Source organism: Electrona antarctica (genome assembly GCF_951216825.1).
Source record: "Electrona antarctica genome assembly, chromosome: 23".
Classification (NCBI taxonomy): domain Eukaryota; kingdom Metazoa; phylum Chordata; class Actinopteri; order Myctophiformes; family Myctophidae; genus Electrona; species Electrona antarctica.
Window position 1 is genome coordinate 39,434,071 of NC_136804.1, and position 22,305 is coordinate 39,456,375.

General features: G+C 44.9%; 1 protein-coding gene across 1 annotated transcript in view; it reads left to right on the forward strand.

Annotated features, from left to right (window-relative positions):
- Positions 1 to 22,296, forward strand: part of LOC306916786 (rab GDP dissociation inhibitor beta-like) — a gene marked incomplete at its 3' end in the record, with an annotated part of 73,551 nt that extends 51,255 nt beyond the window's left edge. Inside the window, exons 11-12 of the mRNA XM_079494803.1 lie at positions 21,219 to 21,349; positions 21,711 to 22,296. Coding sequence (XP_079350929.1) covers positions 21,219 to 21,349; positions 21,711 to 22,296 — 717 coding nt within the window. The remainder of the gene's footprint in view (positions 1 to 21,218; positions 21,350 to 21,710) is intronic.
- Positions 22,297 to 22,305: the final 9 nt, after the last annotated feature.

A 22,305-nucleotide genomic window follows, 5' to 3' on the forward strand; every position in this document is an offset into this window, starting at 1 on the left:
AAAAAAAAAAAAAAAAATGATAGAAATGAAAATACACAAAAAAAAAATCGACGGCAATGGGCCGGGCGGATCCGAGTATACGATTTCTGCCCATTTCAGGAAAGTACGTGATATAGATGATTATGATAGTGTTGCTCGATAGCAAACGGGGGGCGAGGCAAGGAGCTATGCTTTTCTTTTTTATTAATATATAATCTCATTCAGACAGACAGGCGTTGCACTGAATAATGGTTAAGATCTAAAATAATCCTCTACATTCTCTCTGTATCCGACGCACCCTCAACAGGGTGGCGTAGTCCAAAGATGCCAAATCTAAAAAGAAAAAAAGATCAATCAAAAACCATGCAGTCGCTCAGATCTTTTCAGTGTGGGGGGGGCGCGGGGGTAGGGGGGATTTGGGGAGGACGGTGAATACAATTCTTGTTCAAAACTTATTAAAAATGTATGTATGAAAAGAAAAATAATCAACCTAAGTGTTTGGGATGAGATGTGTATTCTCTACAGATGGAGTTCTATATATTTTTTGTCTCTTCTACAGGTATTGTTCTTGTGAGAGGGAGAATGTTGGCTTTGGCTTAATCTTTTCCCATTTGTATCGTTATGTTAATTAATGTTAATGTTGTCTGTGTGTTGATTTAGCGGAGGTTTGTTTCCTTAACAGGGAGGGCTTCGGCTTCTAGAGAAGCCTTTTTCTTAAAGGGGTTGTCTAGTGGTATAGCCCTGGTCCAGGACGTCTCTAGCGCCCCCTCCTGGCGGCACACGGACGGAACATTCCACTGCTGTGCGAGGGCTCTGACTTTAGTAAAAAATGAATAAACTAAACCACTTCGCTACTCACCTGAACCACGGCTGTTTTGTAATGTTTTGACCCATTTAGGCCTGACGTAGAAATTTGAAAAAAGGTCTTTTTAAAATGTATTTTTTTCTGAAAAACCTCATGTTTCTATATCAGTGGGTTCTCAATATTCCATGTCAAGGACCCCCAGAATTATATGTAATTGGCCGCCGACCGCCCATCTGAATATGTTGTTCCAAGGACCCCCCCGATGCAAAGATTTGAGTTTAAAAACATGTCTCTCTGAAATAATATATATATTCAAAGATGTGCGCCACATTTTCACGCTTTTTTCAAAATAGCATACCTACTGCTATCTGCTATTTTTCAATAGCTAAAGCATAAACGTAATGCTTAAAACACCAAAAGGGGTTCCCGTCAAGAATCGGTTAAAGTCTATATCCTCTCCGTATTATATACGGTTTGGTTTGGTTGTAGAAAATGGAATTATGTCCACCAGACATATTTTAATTTACACTACAGTGTGGGACCCCCATTTGACAATGTATGCCAATGAGGACCCCCATTTGACACTGTATGCCAATGAGGACCCCCTTGAGAGAAGATATTTGCAGGTCTAGCAGTGATTTTTAACCATTGTCATTTGACCTGAATTAGGCTACAGAGAGACCCCCATTTAATGGCATTTCTAATCAAAGTTAATTCTCAATAGTTACAGACCCATAAGGGTCCATTTGGTTCTTATAACTATATAATTTAGGTGGAACTGCCTCAAGGGCCCCTAGGGGTCCCCGGACCCCTACTTTGGGAGAACCACTGTTCTACAGATCCGTTCGATATATAATTGACCACATCTGTAGAGCGCGCGCCTCTTGAATACAAATGTTTCATTTTATTTAATGCCCCAAAAAGAGAAAATTGTACAGAGAAGGCAGGCGACTGGCAGGGGCGTTGGGCAGAACTCTGTAGTCTTAAGAGCCTTTCAAACGTGAAGCGAGGAACGGTTGCATTACTTAGTTTAGACAGTACTTAGTTTAGACTAGTCATTGGTGAGACATGGGTTAAGTTTAGGTTTAGGTGTGCTGCCCCGTGGGAGGTTAGGTTTAGGGTGAGGGTTTGAGATAGGTTGTAGTTGTAGGACTAATGACTGGTCTAACCAATGACTAGTCTAAACCAAAAACTGTCTAAACTAAGTACTGCACCTGGCAGCACACCTAAACCTAACCTTAACCCATGTCTAACCAATGACTAGTCTAAACTAAGTATGCACCCTGCGAGGAACGCAGGCGTTGTTGCCTGGATCAACGACAGGTCTCCAGGTCTACTCAAGAGGGGTGCGACAACGCAAGCGTAAAAAAAAGAAAAAGCTAAACAGAATCCAGGTCTGGTGAGTTGCGGGGGGGGGGGGGGGGGGGTTGTGTGCACGAAACGAGCAACGCGCGCAACAAATTCACGGGACCGTGCTCGCATAAATACGCTTGCGTTGTCGCACCGCGACTGCTCCCCAGTGCTCCGCGCAAAAACGCAGGTCTCGTTGAAAATGAACTATAGGCACGTTTTATCGCTTCACGTTTGAAAGGCCCATGACGCACCGGACCATGGCTAGGTGTCTAGAGGTACCGTTTAAAGGATCAACCAGCGTAGATCCATATATAGTCATTAAGGTTGAGTGGTTCATAATGGGAGGGGGTTCGTTGATTTTCTTTTTCTCCATGTTTTTACCACCTATGGTGATCATCTCCAGCCATGGGGTCAGCCCTGGTCGCCATGGAAACTACACTGTATTAATTAAACCCCGAGTGGAATAGTAAGAGTGTGGCGGCACGCTTTGATCTCGCCGCAAAGCAGGGTGCTATGGGCTATAGTTCCAAACATTTGGAACTATCCCATTGAGACAAAGCGGGGTGCTATGGGCTATAGTTCCAAACATTTGGAACTATCCCATTGAGACAAAGCGGGGTGCTATGGGCTATAGTTCCAAACATTTGGAACTATCCCATTGAGACAAAGCGGGGTGCTATGGGCTATAGTTCCAAACATTAGGAACTATCCCATTGAGACAAAGCGGGGTGCTATACACTGACACCACGCTAGACAGGAACGCCCAAAAACGTCACATCCGGGGTAAGAATTTACCCCAGAAATTTCTATGGCTACCAATGCAACTTGGTCCAATCCTTAATCACATACGGACAAACATCTATGCCGATGCTATCGAACTTGCGGAGGTAGCGTGCCTTGTCCACGGGCAACAGATCTTTCAACGTATGGCATTGCAAATACGTTTGACAATTGCTACTCTGCTCAATATTGTTTTGAAAATGCCGCAAATTGCATTGCAGTGAACGAGAGCAAATCACAACTTCCCCCGTTTGTGGGCGGAGTCACAGTTTGAGGCGCTGTTTACGTGCCGTGGTGTCAGTGTATGGGCTATAGTTCCAAACATTAGGAACTATCCCATTGAGACAAAGCGGGGTGCTATGGGCTATAGTTCCAAACATTAGGAACTATCCCATTGAGACAAAGCGGGGTGCTATGGGCTATAGTTCCAAACATTAGGAACTATCCCATTGAGACAAAGCGGGGTGCTATGGGCTATAGTTCCAAACATTAGGAATTATCCCATTGAGACAAAGCGGGGTGCCTATGGGCTATAGTTCCAAACATTAGGAATTATCCCATTGAGACAAAGCGGGGTGCTATGGGCTATAGTTCCAAACATTAGGAATTATCCCATTGAGACAAAGCGGGGTGCTATGGGCTATAGTTCCAAACATTAGGAATTATCCCATTGAGACAAAGCGGGGTGCTATGGGCTATAGTTCCAAACATTAGGAATTATCCCATTGAGACAAAGCGGGGTGCTATGGGCTATAGTTCCAAACATTAGGAATTATCCCATTGAGACAAAGCGGGGTGCTATGGGCTATAGTTCCAAACATTAGGAATTATCCCATTGAGACAAAGCGGGGTGCTATGGGCTATAGTTCCAAACATTAGGAATTATCCCATTGAGACAAAGCGGGGTGCTATGGGCTATAGTTCCAAACATTAGGAATTATCCCATTGAGACAAAGCGGGGTGCTATGGGCTATAGTTCCAAACATTAGGAATTATCCCATTGAGACAAAGCGGGGTGCTATGGGCTATAGTTCCAAACATTAGGAATTATCCCATTGAGACAAAGCGGGGTGCTATGGGCTATAGTTCCAAACATTAGGAATTATCCCATTGAGACAAAGCGGGGTGCTATGGGCTATAGTTCCAAACATTAGGAATTATCCCATTGAGACAAAGCGGGGTGCTATGGGCTATAGTTCCAAACATTAGGAATTATCCCATTGAGACAAAGCGGGGTGCTATGGGCTATAGTTCCAAACATTAGGAATTATCCCATTGAGACAAAGCGGGGTGCTATGGGCTATAGTTCCAAACATTAGGAATTATCCCATTGAGACAAAGCGGGGTGCTATGGGCTATAGTTCCAAACATTAGGAATTATCCCATTGAGACAAAGCGGGGTGCTATGGGCTATAGTTCCAAACATTAGGAATTATCCCATTGAGACAAAGCGGGGTGCTATGGGCTATAGTTCCAAACATTAGGAATTATCCCATTGAGACAAAGCGGGGTGCTATGGGCTATAGTTCCAAACATTAGGAATTATCCCATTGAGACAAAGCGGGGTGCTATGGGCTATAGTTCCAAACATTAGGAATTATCCCATTGAGACAAAGCGGGGTGCTATGGGCTATAGTTCCAAACATTAGGAATTATCCCATTGAGACAAAGCGGGGTGCTATGGGCTATAGTTCCAAACATTAGGAACTATCCCATTGAGACAAAGCGGGGTGCTATGGGCTATAGTTCCAAACATTAGGAACTATCCCATTGAGACAAAGCTGGGTGCTATGGGCTATAGTTCCAAACATTAGGAACTATCCCATTGAGACAAAGCGGGGTGCTATGGGCTATAGTTCCAAACATTGGAACTATCCCATTGAGACAAAGCGGGGTGCTATGGGCTATAGTTCCAAACATTAGGAACTATCCCATTGAGACAAAGCGGGGTGCTATGGGCTATAGTTCCAAACATTAGGAACTATCCCATTGAGACAAAGCTGGGTGCTATGGGCTATAGTTCCAAACATTGGAACTATCCCATCGAGATAGAATGAGCACTTCGGCATTCCATTGTTAGAATGGGAGTCAACGCTAGTGTCGCCACTCTCTTACTAGATTACTCTGATTTAAACCAGGCCTCTAGACCAGGACTAGTCCAGTGACTGTATTAAACCAGGCCTCTAGACCAGGACTAGTCCAGTGACTGTATTAAACCAGGCCTCTAGACCAGGACTAGTCCAGTGAGTGTATTAAACCAGGCCTCTAGACCAGGACTAGTCCAGTGACTGTATTAAACCAGGCCTCTAAACCAGGACTAGTCCAGTGACTGTATTAAACCAGGCCTCTAGACCAGGACTAGTCCAGTGACTATTAAACCAGGCCTCTAGACCAGGACTAGTCCAGTGACTGTATTAAACCAGGCCTCTAGACCAGGACTAGTCCAGTGACTGTATTAAACCAGGCCTCTAGACCAGGACTAGTCCAGTGACTGTATTAAACAGGCCTCTAGACCAGGACTAGTCCAGTGACTGTATTAAACAGGCCTCTAGACCAGGACTAGTCCAGTGACTATTAAACCAGGCCTCTAGACCAGGACTAGTCCAGTGACTGTATTAAACCAGGCCTCTAGACCAGGACTAGTCCAGTGACTGTATTAAACCAGGCCTCTAGACCAGGACTAGTCCAGTGACTGTATTAAACCAGGCCTCTAGACCAGGACTAGTCCAGTGACGGTATTAAACCAGGCCTCTAGACTAGGACTAGTCCAGTGACTGTATTAAACAGGCCTCTAGACCAGGACTAGTCCAGTGACTGTATTAAACCAGGCCTCTAGACCAGGACTAGTCCAGTGACTGTATTAAACCAGGCCTCTAGACCAGGACTAGTCCAGTGACGGTATTAAACCAGGCCTCTAGACTAGGACTAGTCCAGTGACTGTATTAAACAGGCCTCTAGACCAGGACTAGTCCAGTGACTGTATTAAACCAGGCCTCTAGACCAGGACTAGTCCAGTGACTGTATTAAACCAGGCCTCTAGACCAGGACTAGTCCAGTGACGGTATTAAACCAGGCCTCTAGACTAGGACTAGTCCAGTGACTGTATTAAACAGGCCTCTAGACCAGGACTAGTCCAGTGACTGTATTAAACAGGCCTCTAGACCAGGACTAGTCCAGTGACTATTAAACCAGGCCTCTAGACCAGGACTAGTCCAGTGACTGAATTAAACAGGCCTCTAGACCAGGACTAGTCCAGTGACTGTATTAAACCAGGCCTCTAGACCAGGACTAGTCCAGTGACTGTATTAAACCAGGCCTCTAGACCAGGACTAGTCCAGTGACTGTATTAAACAGGCCTCTAGACCAGGACTAGTCCAGTGACTGTATTAAACCAGGACTAGTCCAGTGACTGTATTAAACAGGCCTCTAGACCAGGACTTATTTGTTTATTTGTTTATTTGGATCCCCATTAGCTACTACCTTAGTAGCAGCTACTCTTCCTGGGGTCCACACATAAAATACATTACAATCAATACAGTCATATGAAATACATTTTACAAGACTGTAAGAAAACAGTTAAAAAAATAAAATACAACTAAATGTAAAACAAGTGATTAATAACATTACATATATATACAATTTCAGTTTGAGTAGCCTACCGTTACAGTATGAAATCAGTCTGTCTGCTGCAGCCTGTCTGGAGCCTGTCTGCAGCCTGTCTAATGTTTACCACTATCTTTCTTCACAGATGTGTTCATAAAGGTGTCTACTATCACAGATGTTCCAACCCAACTCCCTCCTTGGGAAACTTTGTGACAGCTGCTGAAAGTTGGGGTACCATTAACAACCAATATAAGGCAACATTTTCCAAATGTCATTATACTTTAGGTTGCATGTGAGACGTGTCAAACTAGGGGGTTTTCATGATTGGTTGATAATGGTACCCCAACTTTCAGCAGCTGTCACAAAGTTTCCCAATGGAGTTGGGTTGGAACACATTTATATGTGATAGTAGACACCTTTTATGAACACATCTGTGAAGAAAGCTAGTGGTAAGCATTTATTTTTGCAGATTTGCCACACATTTCGCTAAATTTCTCTAACTATGAGGGAAGTGTGGTTGTGCAGGAAGGCTGAGGGAAGTGTGGTTGTGCAGGAAGGCTGAGGGAAGTGTGGTTGTCAAGGAAGGCTGAGGGAAGTGTGGTTGTGCAGGAAGGCTGAGGGAAGTGTGGTTGTCAAGGAAGGCTGAGGGAAGTGTGGTTGTGCAGGAAGGCTGAGGGAAGTGTGGTTGTCAAGGAAGGCTGAGGGAAGTGTGGTTGTGCAGGAAGGCTGAGGGAAGTGTGGTTGTGCAGGAAGGCTGAGGGAAGTGTGGTTGTGCAGGAAGGCTGAGGGAAGTGTGGTTGTCAAGGAAGGCTGAGGGAAGTGTGGTTGTGCAGGAAGGCTGAGGGAAGTGTGGTTGTGCAGGAAGGCTGATAGTCCAGTAATAATGTAATTTGACCTAACTAATTGCAAAAAAAACAAACTCAACTGATTTTGCATCTTCAATATATCCTGAATAACAGAAAGAAAGTTGCCTGGAATTGTTTGAGGGGAAAGTGTTGAAAATGGCCTGTACAGTATGGCCACCATTGACATCCTATTATAAGGCAATATTTTCTAAATTCCCTTATGCTTTAAGTAGCATGTGACATATCAAACTAGGTTGTTGTCATGATGCTGAAGCCATTCCAAGCATTAGTTTTGCATAAAAACACTCATTGGGCTAAATTTGGCCATAGCAACTTGCCAAAATGTAATGAGGTCAGCACTTTTGGGCAAGTTGCTATGGCCAAATTTAGCCCAATGAGTGTTTTTATGCAAAACTAATGCTTGGAATGGATTCAGCATCATGAAAACCCCCTAGTTTGATATGTCACATGCTACTTAAAGCATAAGGACATTTAGAAAATATTACCTTATAATAGGATGTCAATGGTGGCCACACTGTACAGGCTATTTTCAACACTTTCCCCTCAGACAATTCCAGGCAACTTTTTTTTCTGTTATTCAGGATATATTGAAGATGCAAAATCAGCTGAGTTCGGTTTTTTTGCAATTAGTTAGAGGTTCATCCTGTATTTTCCATAGATTTCCTGTACGAAGTGTGGTTGTGCAGGAAGGCTGAGGGAAGTGTGGTTGTGCAGGAAGGCTGAGGGAAGTGTGGTTGTGCAGGAAGGCTGAGGGAAGTGTGGTTGTGCAGGAAGGCTGAGGGAAGTGTGGTTGTGCAGGAAGGCTGAGGGAAGTGTGGTTGTTGGACTGGAATTGCTTTAGGAAGGACCTAAACATCTACTGCAGCAGTATGAGCTATTAAAGGGGCATTCCACTCATTTTCAACATTTTACTATGTCATTAATATACCTTAGAGCTGTTGTGTGGAAATAATAAAAACGTCCCCCCATTCTGTGTTTCCTAGAACTAGAGGTCTGGAAAAAAACATGACATCATCAAGATGTGTTTCACCATGTTAATGATTTTTTTTATAATTACAGTTCTAGGAAGCACAGAATGGGGGGACTTTTTTTTATTATTTCCACACAACAGCTCTATGGTATATTATTGACATAGTAAAATGTTGAAAATGGGTGGTCTTCCCCTTAAGGGCCTTGTAATGTCTGTTTAATAAAATATTAAAAAAAAAACATCTGTGTTAATTATTCATGCCTAGTATGATTCCATGGTTTGATAATTATGAATATTTGGTTTTATTATACATCTATTGTTCAAAGACATTTGTATGACTTTGGCACTTTGGACTATAGTATGATAGTCTTGGATTGATTTAATACTTTGCGAAATAAAGGCACGGAGGCCCAGATTTATACAAAACGTTAAAAGCATAACCCGGATGAGCCCCAGCCAGGGCTTGTTTCCGTTAAGGTCCTGTGTATTCAATTAATCGATTGATTGAGGTGTTTATTTCACAGTATGTAGAACGGGTACATTTCAAACGAAAGCACAAGTCAATACAAAAACTTGTTACTTGGTGGACAACCCTGATTAACACTCGTCTACAACAGGATTTTAATACATGTATTAATTAAATTGTATTTCAAATGGAGTGTTAAGTAAATTAAGTGATACGTTTGTGCTGTGCCCTAATCATAAAGATACACAAATTAACTGAAATACTATGGCTGTAAACAAACCAGCCTCCATCCTGGTCCCTGTGAATGCTTATTCTCCACCAACATGGCAACCCCCAGCCTCCATCCTGGATGCTTATTCTCCACCAACATGGCAACCCCTAGCCCCATCCTGGTCCCTGTGAATGCTTATTCTCCACCAACATGGCAACCCCCAGCCTCCATCCTGATCCCTGTGAATGCTTATTCTCCACCAACATGGCAACCCCCAGCCTCCATCCTGGATGCTTATTCTCCACCAACATGGCAACCCCCAGCCTCCATCCTGGTCCCTGTGAATGCTTATTCTCCACCAACATGGCAACCCCCAGCCTCCATGCTGGTCCCTGTGAATGCTTATTCTCCACCAACATGGCAACACCCAGCCTCCATCCTGGTCCCTGTGAATGCTTATTCTCCACCAACATGGCAACCCCCAGCCTCCATCCTGGATCCTTATTCTCCACCAACATGGCAACCCCCAGCCTCCATCCTGGTCCCTGTGAATGCTTATTCTCCACCAACATGGCAACCCCCAGCCTCCATCCTGGTCCCTGTGAATGCCCGGACCTTCAGTGAGGAAGTAAGTAGAAACTAAAAACAAATGCCTCCTCTTTGGGGTTCGGTTGGTTCTGGAGGAGAGACGATGCTCCTCACACACCACCGCACCGCACGATGCCGCAACACAACACACAACACACACACGCACTGATACTCTCCCACGCACACACACACAACAACAGTGGCTCTAGTGCTAAAACATGGCGCCGGGAAGGCTTTTTCCTGCACTTGTTGTATCATTTATGCTGCTCGATGCTAATGCTAACGGCTAGCAGGCAGCGCGGTGTGTGTGTGTGTGTGCGTGTGTGTCAAAACATGGCAAGATTTCACTGAAAATATTAGTAGTTCTTTAAGAACTACTAACCCTAACATTTTTAAGTATAACTAATAATATTTGTTTAGTAAACTATTATTAGTTATACTTAAAAATGTTTTCCTAGTTGTCAAAATGACACCAGAAATTGACTTATTTGGTTATTTGCTTTATTTTGGTGGACGGTGGACCCCCCTTCCCATTTGTAATATGGGAATGTATACTGTACTGGGGGTCCTTGAGGGAGTTCCAGGGGGTCCCCAGCTAAATGATAGTTGGGAACCAAATGGACCCTTATGGGTCTGTAACTCTGACTTGTACAAATGGACCCGCATTTATTTTACAATATAAATTGGGGGTGCCAGAGATAGAAATGCCATTAAATGGGGGTCCGTAGACTAATCAATGCATGTCAAACTGGGGGGTCCTTGAAATTAAACGGCTTGAGAATCTCTGCTAGAGCTGTAAAAGTTTAAACTCTTCTCTTATTGCATATATTCCCTGGCATATCTTTTCTAATGGGGGTCCGCGGGGGTAATTGGGGTCAATGTGGGGGTCCCTGACATGGGGTCAATGTGGGGGTCCCCTAATGGGGGTCCGTGGGGGTAATTGGGGTCAATGTGGGGGTCCCTGACATGGGGTCAATGTGGGGGTCCCCTAATGGGGGTCCGTGGGGGTAATTGGGGTCAATGTGGGGGTCCCTGACATGGGGTCAATGTGGGGGTCCCCTAATGGGGGTCCGTGGGGGTAATTGGGGTCAATGTGGGGGTCCCTGACATGGGGTCAATGTGGGGGTCCCCTAATGGGGGTCCGTGGGGGTAATTGGGGTCAATGTGGGGGTCCCTGACATGAAAACGTTTGGGAACCACTGTAGTAGGGATCCTCATAATAGTTTTCCAACACAGCTTTGACCCTATTATTATTATTATGATGATGATTATCATCATCATCATCATCATCATCATGATCATGATCATGATCATGATTATCATTATTATTATGTGTATTAAGTGTTGGGGGACCATCTTTTGATTGATTGATTGATTGAAGAATTTATTAACAGTTTGCAGAATTACAGTACATTTCAAGCACAAACTCAATACAAACTGTGAGTGGACGACCCAATTAAGCATTACACTTGTTTCCAATAGGGTCCACCATGTTCAATTCATCAAAAACATTTAGAGACGTACAAATAGACACGTCTATATAGACAAAGGACAGAACAGGAATTCATCATAAAGGAGGTAAAAAGGGAAAAGAAACATACAGTGAGGGAAAAAAAGGGGTGGGCGGTGGGGGGGATTCACGTTCAGCTCCGTTCATTTGTTTGTTTTCCTTGGAGGAGCTGCGTTGGGTCCCCAAGTCGGCTCCGTGGCCGTACCTTGAGTTGGCTGTGTGGCCGTGACCGTCTCTTGTGTTGTCCTTGCGTTGGGTCCCCAAGTCGGCTCCGTGGCCGTACCTTGAGTTGGCTGTGTGGCCGTGACCGTCTCTTGTGTTGTCCTTGCGTTGGGTCCCCAAGTCGGCTCCGTGGCCGTACCTTGAGTTGGCTGTGTGGCCGTGACCGTCTCTTGTGTTGTCCTTGCGTTGGGTCCCCAAGTCGGCTCCGTGGCCGTACCTTGAGTTGGCTGTGTGGCCGTGACCGTCTCTTGTGTTGTCCTTGCGTTGGGTCCCCAAGTCGGCTCAGTGGCCATACCTTGAGTTGGCTGTGTGGCCGCGACCGTCTCTTGTGTTTTCCTTGCGTCCGTGTTTGAGGGATTCCGATTTTACAGGGGCCAGTTTCGAATTGCAGCCGTCCGAAGGTGCCCTTTGAGAGCGGTTTTGAAGGAGTCAAGGGATTCGCATGTCTTAATGACTGTTGGTAGGGCGTTCCACATTTTGGTGGCATAGGAGCGAAAAGAATCTAGTCCCTTGTTTGTGCCGAATCTGGGTTGTACATGGTTCGTTGCACTCCCTCTGGTGTTGTGGGTGTGGACTTCGTTAACATTAAGGAAGTATCTAGACAGGTACATGGGTATCTTAGTGAAGTAACTAGACAGGTACATGGGTATCTTAGTGAAGTATCTAGACAGGTACATGGGTATCTTAGTGAAGTATTTAGACAGGTACATGGGTATCTTAGTGAAGTATCTAGACAGGTACATGGGTATCTTAGTGAAGTAACTAGACAGGTACATGGGTATCTTAGTGAAGTATCTAGACAGGTACATGGGTATCTTAGTGAAGTATCTAGACAGGTACATGGGTATCTTAGTGAAGTATCTAGACGGGTACATGGGTATCTTGGTGGTGAAATGCAGCTCAAAGTGCTTTACATGCAGTGCAATGGAGAAATCATCATCATCATGCTACATGCTACTTGCGTCTGATTTTACTTCAGACATGCTAGTGTTTAAAGTGTCTACAGAGGCTGCCTGTGGAAGGTACAGTGGGAGGTTGTTAAACTACAGAGGCTGCCTGTGGAAGGTACAGTGTTGTTAAACTACAGAGGCTGCCTGTGGAAGGTACAGTGGGAGGTTGTTAAACTACAGAGGCTGCCTGTGGAAGGTACAGTGTTGTTAAACTACAGAGGCTGCCTGTGGAAGGTACAGTAGGAGGTTGGTAAACTACAGAGGCTGCCTGTGGAAGGTACAGTGGGAGGTTGTTAAACTACAGAGGCTGCCTGTGGAAGGTACAGTGGGCGGTTGGTAAACTACAGAGGCTGCCTGTGGAAGGTACAGTGGGAGGTTGTTAAACTACAGAGGCTGCCTGTGGAAGGTACAGTGGGAGGTTGTTAAACTACAGAGGCTGCCTGTGGAAGGTACAGTGTTGTTGAACTACAGAGGCTGCCTGTGGAAGGTACAGTGGGAGGTTGTTAAACTACAGAGGCTGCCTGTGGAAGGTACAGTGGGAGGTTGGTAAACTACAGAGGCTGCCTGTGGAAGGTACAGTGGGAGGTTGGTAAACTACAGAGGCTGCCTGTGGAAGGTACAGTGGGAGGTTGTTAAACTACAGAGGCTGCCTGTGGAAGGTACAGTGGGAGGTTGTTAAACTACAGAGGCTGCCTGTGGAAGGTACAGTGGGAGGTTGTTAAACTACAGAGGCTGCCTGTGGAAGGTACAGTGGGAGGTTGTTAAACTACAGAGGCTGCCTGTGGAAGGTACAGTGGGAGGTTGTTAAACTACAGAGGCTGCCTGTGGAAGGTACAGTGTTGTTAAACTACAGAGGCTGCCTGTGGAAGGTACAGTGGGCGGTTGGTAAACTACAGAGGCTGCCTGTGGAAGGTACAGTGTTGTTAAACTACAGAGGCTGCCTGTGGAAGGTACAGTGGGAGGTTGTTAAACTACAGAGGCTGCCTGTGGAAGGTACAGTGGGAGGTTGTTAAACTACAGAGGCTGCCTGTGGAAGGTACAGTGGGAGGTTGGTAAACTACAGAGGCTGCCTGTGGAAGGTACAGTGGGAGGTTGGTAAACTACAGAGGCTGCCTGTGGAAGGTACAGTGGGAGGTTGGTAAACTACAGAGGCTGCCTGTGGAAGGTACAGTGTTGTTGAACTACAGAGGCTGCCTGTGGAAGGTACAGTGGGAGTTTTTTTCCACGCTTTCTTTTAGTCTGAAGCCTTACAGCTTGTCCCTGGTAATATTTAAATATCTATCAAAGGTAAGAAATATACAACAAAACAAACGGACAGACAGACGAAACAAAACAGACACACACACAAAAACAGAAACAACATAAAAAACAAATGAACAAATCACAATAAAAAAACAGAAAACAAGTCAAGTCCAACTCAGCACAGTTCAATACAAGGTCTGCTTTTTTTTCTTTTTTTTAATATTTTATATGTCTGTTTAATACTTGCTCCTGGGCTTCTGTTACAAAAAACCTGAATAAATAGATTTTGAAAAGAAAGAAGGTAAAACCCAGAAAAGCATCGAGGTCTCAATTCTCCAGACTCCACCTCCATGGGAAATGGGCTATTCTTTTCCCCCCAAAAAATGTCTTCAAATGCAGTGAAATAGTTGAATAGGGAACCAGCGATGTTTCGGCCTATAGTATACGGCCTTCATCAGGCTGTCTTCCCAAGGCCGAGACGTTGCTGGTTCCCTATCAACCCATTCTGGACGGGAACCCCTTTTGGTGCTTTAAGCATTATGTCATACATGGGCAACTGGCGGCCCGTGGGCCACATGCGCCCCTCACCTTCACGTAACCCATTTAGGCCTGACGTCGAAATTTAAAAAAAAATCTTAAATCCTGTCAGTTTTCTGAAATACCTGTTTCTGTATCAGTTCGCTGTGAAATAATATATATTCAAAGATTTGCGCCACATTTTCACGATTTTTCAAAAATAGCAGACCTACAAGCTCGTAGCGCGCCACTCGGTGGCGCGCTATGAGCTTGTAGATCTGCTATTTTTCAATAGCTAAATTATAACATAATGTTTAAAACACCAAAAGGGGTTAATGTGGCCCGCAGGTTAATATCAGAATACTGATTATATTATTGATTTGTTATAATTCCAAACATGACCTGCTTTAATTACTCAACATAAATTAGTAGCTTAATGAGGGTTTTTTTTATGTCCAATGTATTTGTATTTAGTTCATAAAGTTAACATAACTATAAATACATGCATTTGAAATTAAATAAAAATTAGACTTTTCAGGATTCCAATTAAAAAATAGCAATAAATAATTCAGGATTTCAATTCAAATATAGCAAAAATAGCAGATCTACAAGCTCAAAACGTGTTGCAGTGTGACACGTTTTGAGCTTGTAGATCTGCTATTTTTTGCATTAATATGCAATGTGGCCCCTCTGGAGTGAGTGTGGAAATATAGTGGCCCTCTCCATCGTCAAAGTTGCCCCGCCCCTGCATTATGTCATACTTAAGCTGTTGAAAAATAGCAGATCTACAAGCTCGTATAGCATGGCACGCGCTGCGAGCCCCTGCCCCCGAGGAAGGAAGGGGGCAGGGGGCAGCTACAATCAATATCAAATATCTAAATACTGTATCGAGCAACTTAAAAAACTGTCTGGGGTGTTCACAGGAGAATTAAAAACTGTCTGGGGTGTTCACATGAGAATTAAAACCTGTCTGGGGTGTTCACATGAGAATTATAACCTGTCTGGGGTGTTCACATGAGAATTATAACCTGTCTGGGGTGTTCACATGAGAATTATAACCTGTCTGGGGTGTTCACATGAGAATTATAACCTGTCTGGGGTGTTCACATGAGAATTATAACCTGTCTGGGGTGTTCACATGAGAATTAAAACCTGTCTGGGGTGTTCACATGAGAATTATAACCTGTCTGGGGTGTTCACATGAGAATTATAACCTGTCTGGGGTGTTCACATGATAATTAAAACCTGTCTGGGGTGTTCACATGAGAATGTCTGGGTGTTCACATGAGAATTAAAACCTGTCTGGGGTGTTCACATGAGAATTATAACCTGTCTGGGGTGTTCACATGATAATTATAACCTGTCTGGGGTGTTCACATGAGAATGTCTGGGTGTTCACATGAGAATTAAAACCTGTCTGGGGTGTTCACATGATAATTATAACCTGTCTGGGGTGTTCACATGATAATTATAACCTGTCTGGGGTGTTCACATGATAATTATAACCTGTCTGGGGTGTTCACATGAGAATTAAAACCTGTCTGGGGTGTTCACATGAGAATTAAAACCTGTCTGGGGTGTTCACATGAGAATTAAAACCTGTCTGGGGTGTTCACATGAGAATGTCTGGGTGTTCACATGAGAATGTCTGGGTGTTCACATGATAATTATAACCTGTCTGGGGTGTTCACATGATAATTATAACCTGTCTGGGGTGTTCACATGAGAATTATAACCTGTCTGGGGTGTTCACATGAGAATTATAACCTGTCTGGGGTGTTCACATGAGAATTATAACCTGTCTGGGGTGTTCACATGAGAATTAAAACCTGTCTGGGGTGTTCACATGAGAATGTCTGGGTGTTCACATGAGAATTAAAACCTGTCTGGGGTGTTCACATGAGAATGTCTGGGGTGTTCACATGAGAATGTCTGGGTGTTCACATGAGAATTAAAACCTGTCTGGGGTGTTCACATGAGAATGTCTGGGTGTTCACATGAGAATTAAAACCTGTCTGGGGTGTTCACATGAGAATTATAACCTGTCTGGGGTGTTCACATGAGAATTAAAACCTGTCTGGGGTGTTCACATGAGAATTAAAACCTGTCTGGGGTGTTCACATGAGAATGTCTGGGTGTTCACATGAGAATTAAAACCTGTCTGGGGTGTTCACATGAGAATGTCTGGGTGTTCACATGATAATTATAACCTGTCTGGGGTGTTCACATGAGAATGTCTGGGTGTTCACATGATAATTAAAACCTGTCTGGGGTGTTCACATGAGAATGTCTGGGTGTTCACATGATAATTATAACCTGTCTGGGGTGTTCACATGAGAATGTCTGGGGTGTTCACATGAGAATGTCTGGGGTGTTCACATGAGAATGTCTGGGGTGTTCACATGAGAATGTCTGGGGTGTTCACATGAGAATGTCTGGGGTGTTCACATGAGAATGTCTGGGGTGTTCACATGAGAATGTCTGGGGTGTTCACATGAGAATGTCTGGGGTGTTCACATGAGAATGTCTGGGGTGTTCTCTTACAAACATAACCACAACTTGATCAATAGCTTTCCTGTTAGAAAGAGAAAAACGGCCCTTATTTCTCTAACATAAAGGAAAGCTTCTCCCGGTGGGGGTCCACGGGGGTGTGCATGCTGCAGCCCCGCCCCCTCGAGAGACCCGGAAAAGAAATCCACGTTCATTTTCCCTCACAGACTTTTCAGAAAGTATTTATTTAAAGACGTTTACGCCGCGGACAAAGACAACTGTTGTCGTGACAAATCATGACAATAAATAAACACAATGTTTTGGGCTGAACAAATAATTAGAAGAAAAAAACGTTACAGGTTACAACACTTTTTGTCTCCACCAGGCCGAAGGCATGGTGAGAGAGTATGTTTTGCACTCCGTCCGTGTGTGTGTCCGTCCGTGTGTCCTTCCGTCCGTCCGTTACCAGCTAATCTCCGGCACCGTTAACCCGGTCGATGCCAAACTTTACACACACACTCCCTAGATGCCAACGATGAACCTCTGCCCCGCATTTTCCAGAATGGCCTGTTATAGCGCCACCATGAGGCAGCTTTTCACATTTGTTACCTAAAACTGCACCGATCTGCGTGAAACGTTGCATGCACACTCCCTAGAGGCCAAGGACAAACCTTTGACCTGCATTTTCCGCATCTGCCTTTTATAGCGCCACCAGGAGGCCGACTTTTGTAAAACACATTTTTGGATATTACTCCTCCAGATTCTGTCCAAAAATCTCACAAATCGTTACACAGTATCTCTATGGTCATGTGCTCAAGTCGGATCTGTCCGATATTTCATATTCCACCCTAATTGGCTATAATTGCCTTTCACAGTTTGCAAGATTGCCCCGTTTTGAACAAAAGCCTCAAATCATGAACACAGCATGCAATTTACGTGAAATCTTTCACACATTTTCTTACTAGGCTGAGGAATATATCCCACCCTTTTCACATTGGCCTGTTATAGCGCCACCAACAGGTTGCTTTTTGCAAAACATTGATTGGAACAAAATGCCTCAAATCATCCAATTGCCATACAAGGCAAACATGTTTATATTACTACTAAACATTTTGCCAAACATCTCACACAGTCCTATCCTCCTGGTGGAGACCTGTGCCCAGAAGGGCACTTTTTCTAGTTTTGTTTGTTTTTCTTCTTTGTAATTATTTGTTTGGTCCAAAATGTTGTTTGTTGTCATGAGTTGTCACGACAAGAGTTGGCTTTGTCCGCGGCGTAAACTAGTGATGCACCGAATATTCGTCCGCAGAAAATATTCGGCAGAAAATGGCTAAAAAATAATTTTCCTATTCGGTTTCGGCCCCAATAGGCAGTAAATATATCACCGAATAGTGTATGCAATTAATGCATTCAAAAGAGCTCCTCTGAGGTGCGGTGGAGATGCTGTGTTTGTGTCATAATTCTCTCACACAGCAAAACTCCTTGAACGTCCCAAGGCCAACGACAGGCCCCTCAGCCTGGCACGGGAACTGGTTTTAACTAGCCAAATGACTGTTGCTGTCCTGTCTCCCTAAATCTGCCGAGGTTATGGACACGCCCTTTCTCAAGATGCCCTTTCTTATATTATACCAACCAAAGTGCATCAAGGTTCAAGGTTCAAGGTGTTTATTGTCACACAGATGTACAGGTACAGCATTGTGAAAAACGTACAGTTGGGTGCCACCGATATTGACCCATTTAGGCCTGACCTCAACATTTTAAAAAATCCTTCTAAATCCTCCAGTTTTCTGAAATTAATATTTTCACGATTTTTCAAAAATAGCAGACCTACAAGCTCATAGTGCGCCACTCGGTGGCGCGCTATGAGCTGCTATTTTTCAATAGCTAAATTATAACATAGTTTAAAACACCAAAAGGGGTTCCCGCCCAAAATGGGTTAACTGTCCTTTTGCGCAGATCACGCAAACCTCAGCAGAAAGAAAGGGACAATATCGATGGCCTCCAACTGTACGTCGGGTGATGCTCCACAATACACATAAGTAAAAAAGTAAATAATTAAATACTAAGTATAAAAGTTTTAAAAAGTTTAAGGAACTCAGATCAGTATACAAGGCCGTAATACCATGGAATGTTCAATGTTCATTCATTTAGGCTTGTTAAGCAGCCTTACAGCCTGGGGGAGGAAACTGTTCTTTAGTCTGCTTGTGTTGGCTTTGTTACTTTGGTACCTCTTCCCCGAGGGCAGCGGCCTGAAAAAAACTGTATGGGGGTGTGTGGGGTCCATCTTTCCTCATGTCACCCTGACCAGTCAATCTGAACGGTCATCTTTCCTCATGTCACCCTGACCAGTCAATCTGAACGGTCATCTTTCCTCATGTCACCCTGACCAGTCAATCTGAACGGTCATCTTTCCTCATGTCACCCTGACCAGTCAATCTGAACGGTCATCTTTCCTCATGTCACCCCGACCAGTCAATCTGAACGGTCATCTTTCCTCATGTCACCCCGACCAGTCAATCTGAACGGTCATCTTTCCTCATGTCACCCCGACCAGTCAATCTGAACGGTCATCTTTCCTCATGTCACCCCGACCAGTCAATCTGAACGGTCATCTTTCCTCATGTCACCCTGACCAGTCAATCTGAACGGTCATCTTTCCTCATGTCACCCCGACCAGTCAATCTGAACGGTCATCTTTCCTCATGTCACCCCGACCAGTCAATCTGAACGGTCATCTTTCCTCATGTCACCCTGACCAGTCAATCTGAACGGTCATCTTTCCTCATGTCACCCCGACCAGTCAATCTGAACGGTCATCTTTCCTCATGTCACCCTGACCAGTCAATCTGAACGGTCATCTTTCCTCATGTCACCCTGACCAGTCAATCTGAACGGTCATCTTTCCTCATGCCACCCTGACCAGTCAATCTGAACGGTCATCTTTCCTCATGTCACCCTGACCAGTCAATCTGAACGGTCATCTTTCCTCATGTCACCCTGACCAGTCAATCTGAACGGTCATCTTTCCTCATGTCACCCTGACCAGTCAATCTGAACGGTCATCTTTCCTCATGTCACCCTGACCAGTCAATCTGAACGGTCATCTTTCCTCATGTCACCCTGACCAGTCAATCTGAACGGTCATCTTTCCTCATGTCACCCTGACCAGTCAATCTGAACGGTCATCTTTCCTCATGTCACCCTGACCAGTCAATCTGAACGGTCATCTTTCCTCATGTCACCCCGACCAGTCAATCTGAACGGTCATCTTTCCTCATGTCACCCCGACCAGTCAATCTGAACGGTCATCTTTCCTCATGTCACCCTGACCAGTCAATCTGAACGGTCATCTTTCCTCATGTCACCCTGACCAGTCAATCTGAACGGTCATCTTTCCTCATGTCACCCCGACCAGTCAATCTGAACGGTCATCTTTCCTCATGTCACCCTGACCAGTCAATCTGAACGGTCATCTTTCCTCATGTCACCCTGACCAGTCAATCTGAACGGTCATCTTTCCTCATGTCACCCTGACCAGTCAATCTGAACGGTCATCTTTCCTCATGTCACCCTGACCAGTCAATCTGAACGGTCATCTTTCCTCATGTCACCCCGACCAGTCAATCTGAACGGTCATCTTTCCTCATGTCACCCCGACCAGTCAATCTGAACGGTCATCTTTCCTCATGTCACCCCGACCAGTCAATCTGAACGGTCATCTTTCCTCATGTCACCCTGACCAGTCAATCTGAACGGTCATCTTTCCTCATGTCACCCTGACCAGTCAATCTGAACGGTCATCTTTCCTCATGTCACCCCGACCAGTCAATCTGAACGGTCATCTTTCCTCATGTCACCCTGACCAGTCAATCTGAACGGTCATCTTTCCTCATGTCACCCCGACCAGTCAATCTGAACGGTCATCTTTCCTCATGTCACCCCGACCAGTCAATCTGAACGGTCATCTTTCCTCATGTCACCCCGACCAGTCAATCTGAACGTCATCTTTCCTCATGTCACCCCGACCAGTCAATCTGAACGGTCATCTTTCCTCATGTCACCCCGACCAGTCAATCTGAACGGTCATCTTTCCTCATGTCACCCTGACCAGTCAATCTGAACGGTCATCTTTCCTCATGTCACCCCGACCAGTCAATCTGAACGGTCATCTTTCCTCATGTCACCCTGACCAGTCAATCTGAACGGTCATCTTTCCTCATGTCACCCTGACCAGTCAATCTGAACTGTACATCTTCTATTGGAATAAAGAATAGAATAGAATAGACTTTATTTGCCATTTGCACAAGTGCATAGGAAATCTTGGAGCACAGCTCCCAGGGTCAGCATTAAAAAGGGAGGGACAGGTAAGAAAAGAAACATAGAACATACAATCCTAGAATAAATAAGTGCGTCATAGTCTACCTAAAAACAATGCATATTCAGTTCTATCGAATCAAATAAAGTGCTTCATGAATCATAATCTGCCTAAAAACAGTGCATAATTCAATTCATCTTTCATCTATCTATCATATTGAATTCCGTCCCTAATGTCCTCGGCTACTAGTCGCACAGTAGCAGGGAAACAACTGTTTGAGAGTTGTGTGGGTGGAGATGCTCTCTGGCCGGTGGTGTCTCAGGTTGTGTCCTGAGTCCCTCCACACAAACAGAAAGTGAGCAGGATGGTGTGGATCCTTAAGGATGCTCTGTGCTCTCCTCAGAGCATCCTTAAGGATCCACACCATCCTGCTCACTTTCTGTTCCATCACACCATCACACCGGATCACTTTATTTCATTTCTGTATTATCTCATCGTATGCAATAATACTTCCAAACAAAACCGGTAGCATGTTTATGTACACACCATGCTGGTGTTTTAATCTAAATATATACCGCTTCACTACTGCCACAGGCGATATCTGTAAATACATACCGCTTCACTAACAGGGGATATCTGTAAATACATACCGCTTCACTAACAGGGGATATCTGTAAATACATACCGCTTCACTAACAGGGGATATCTGTAAATATATGTGATTTGATGATTTGGCAGATTTTTGTGCGCCGTTTTTTTTTTTTTCTCTCCTGCTCTTATCCTAAAACCTACGAAACAAAAAGGAGGACGTCGTCAATAATCTGACTGTGATTGTGATCCTCAGAGCGAGCGGAGGACGGGGAGGACGCACCATGAGCCGCCAGGCGCCGGAGGAGGACCTGGATGCAGTCAACCCTGTCACACTGAGCCAGCATGTCAACCCTGTCACACTGAGCCAGGATGTCAACCCTGTCACCACCCTGAGCCAGGATGTCAACCCTGTCACCACCCTGAGCCAGGATGTCAACCCTGTCACCAACCTGAGCCAGGATGTCAACCCTGTCACCACGCTGAGCCAGGATGTCAACCCTGTCACACTGAGCCAGGATGTCAACCCTGTCACCAACCTGAGCCAGCATGTCAACCCTGTCACCCTGAGCCAGCATGTCAACCCTGTCACCATGCTGAGCCAGGATGTCAACCCTGTCACCACGCTGAGCCAGGATGTCAACCCTGTCACCACCCTGAGCCAGGATGTCAACCCTGTCACCACCCTGAGCCAGGATGTCAACCCTGTCACCACGCTGAGCCAGGATGTCAACCCTGTCACCACCCTGAGCCAGGATGTCAACCCTGTCACCACCCTGAGCCAGGATGTCAACCCTGTCACACTGAGCCAGGATGTCAACCCTGTCACCCTGAGCCAGGATGTCAACCCT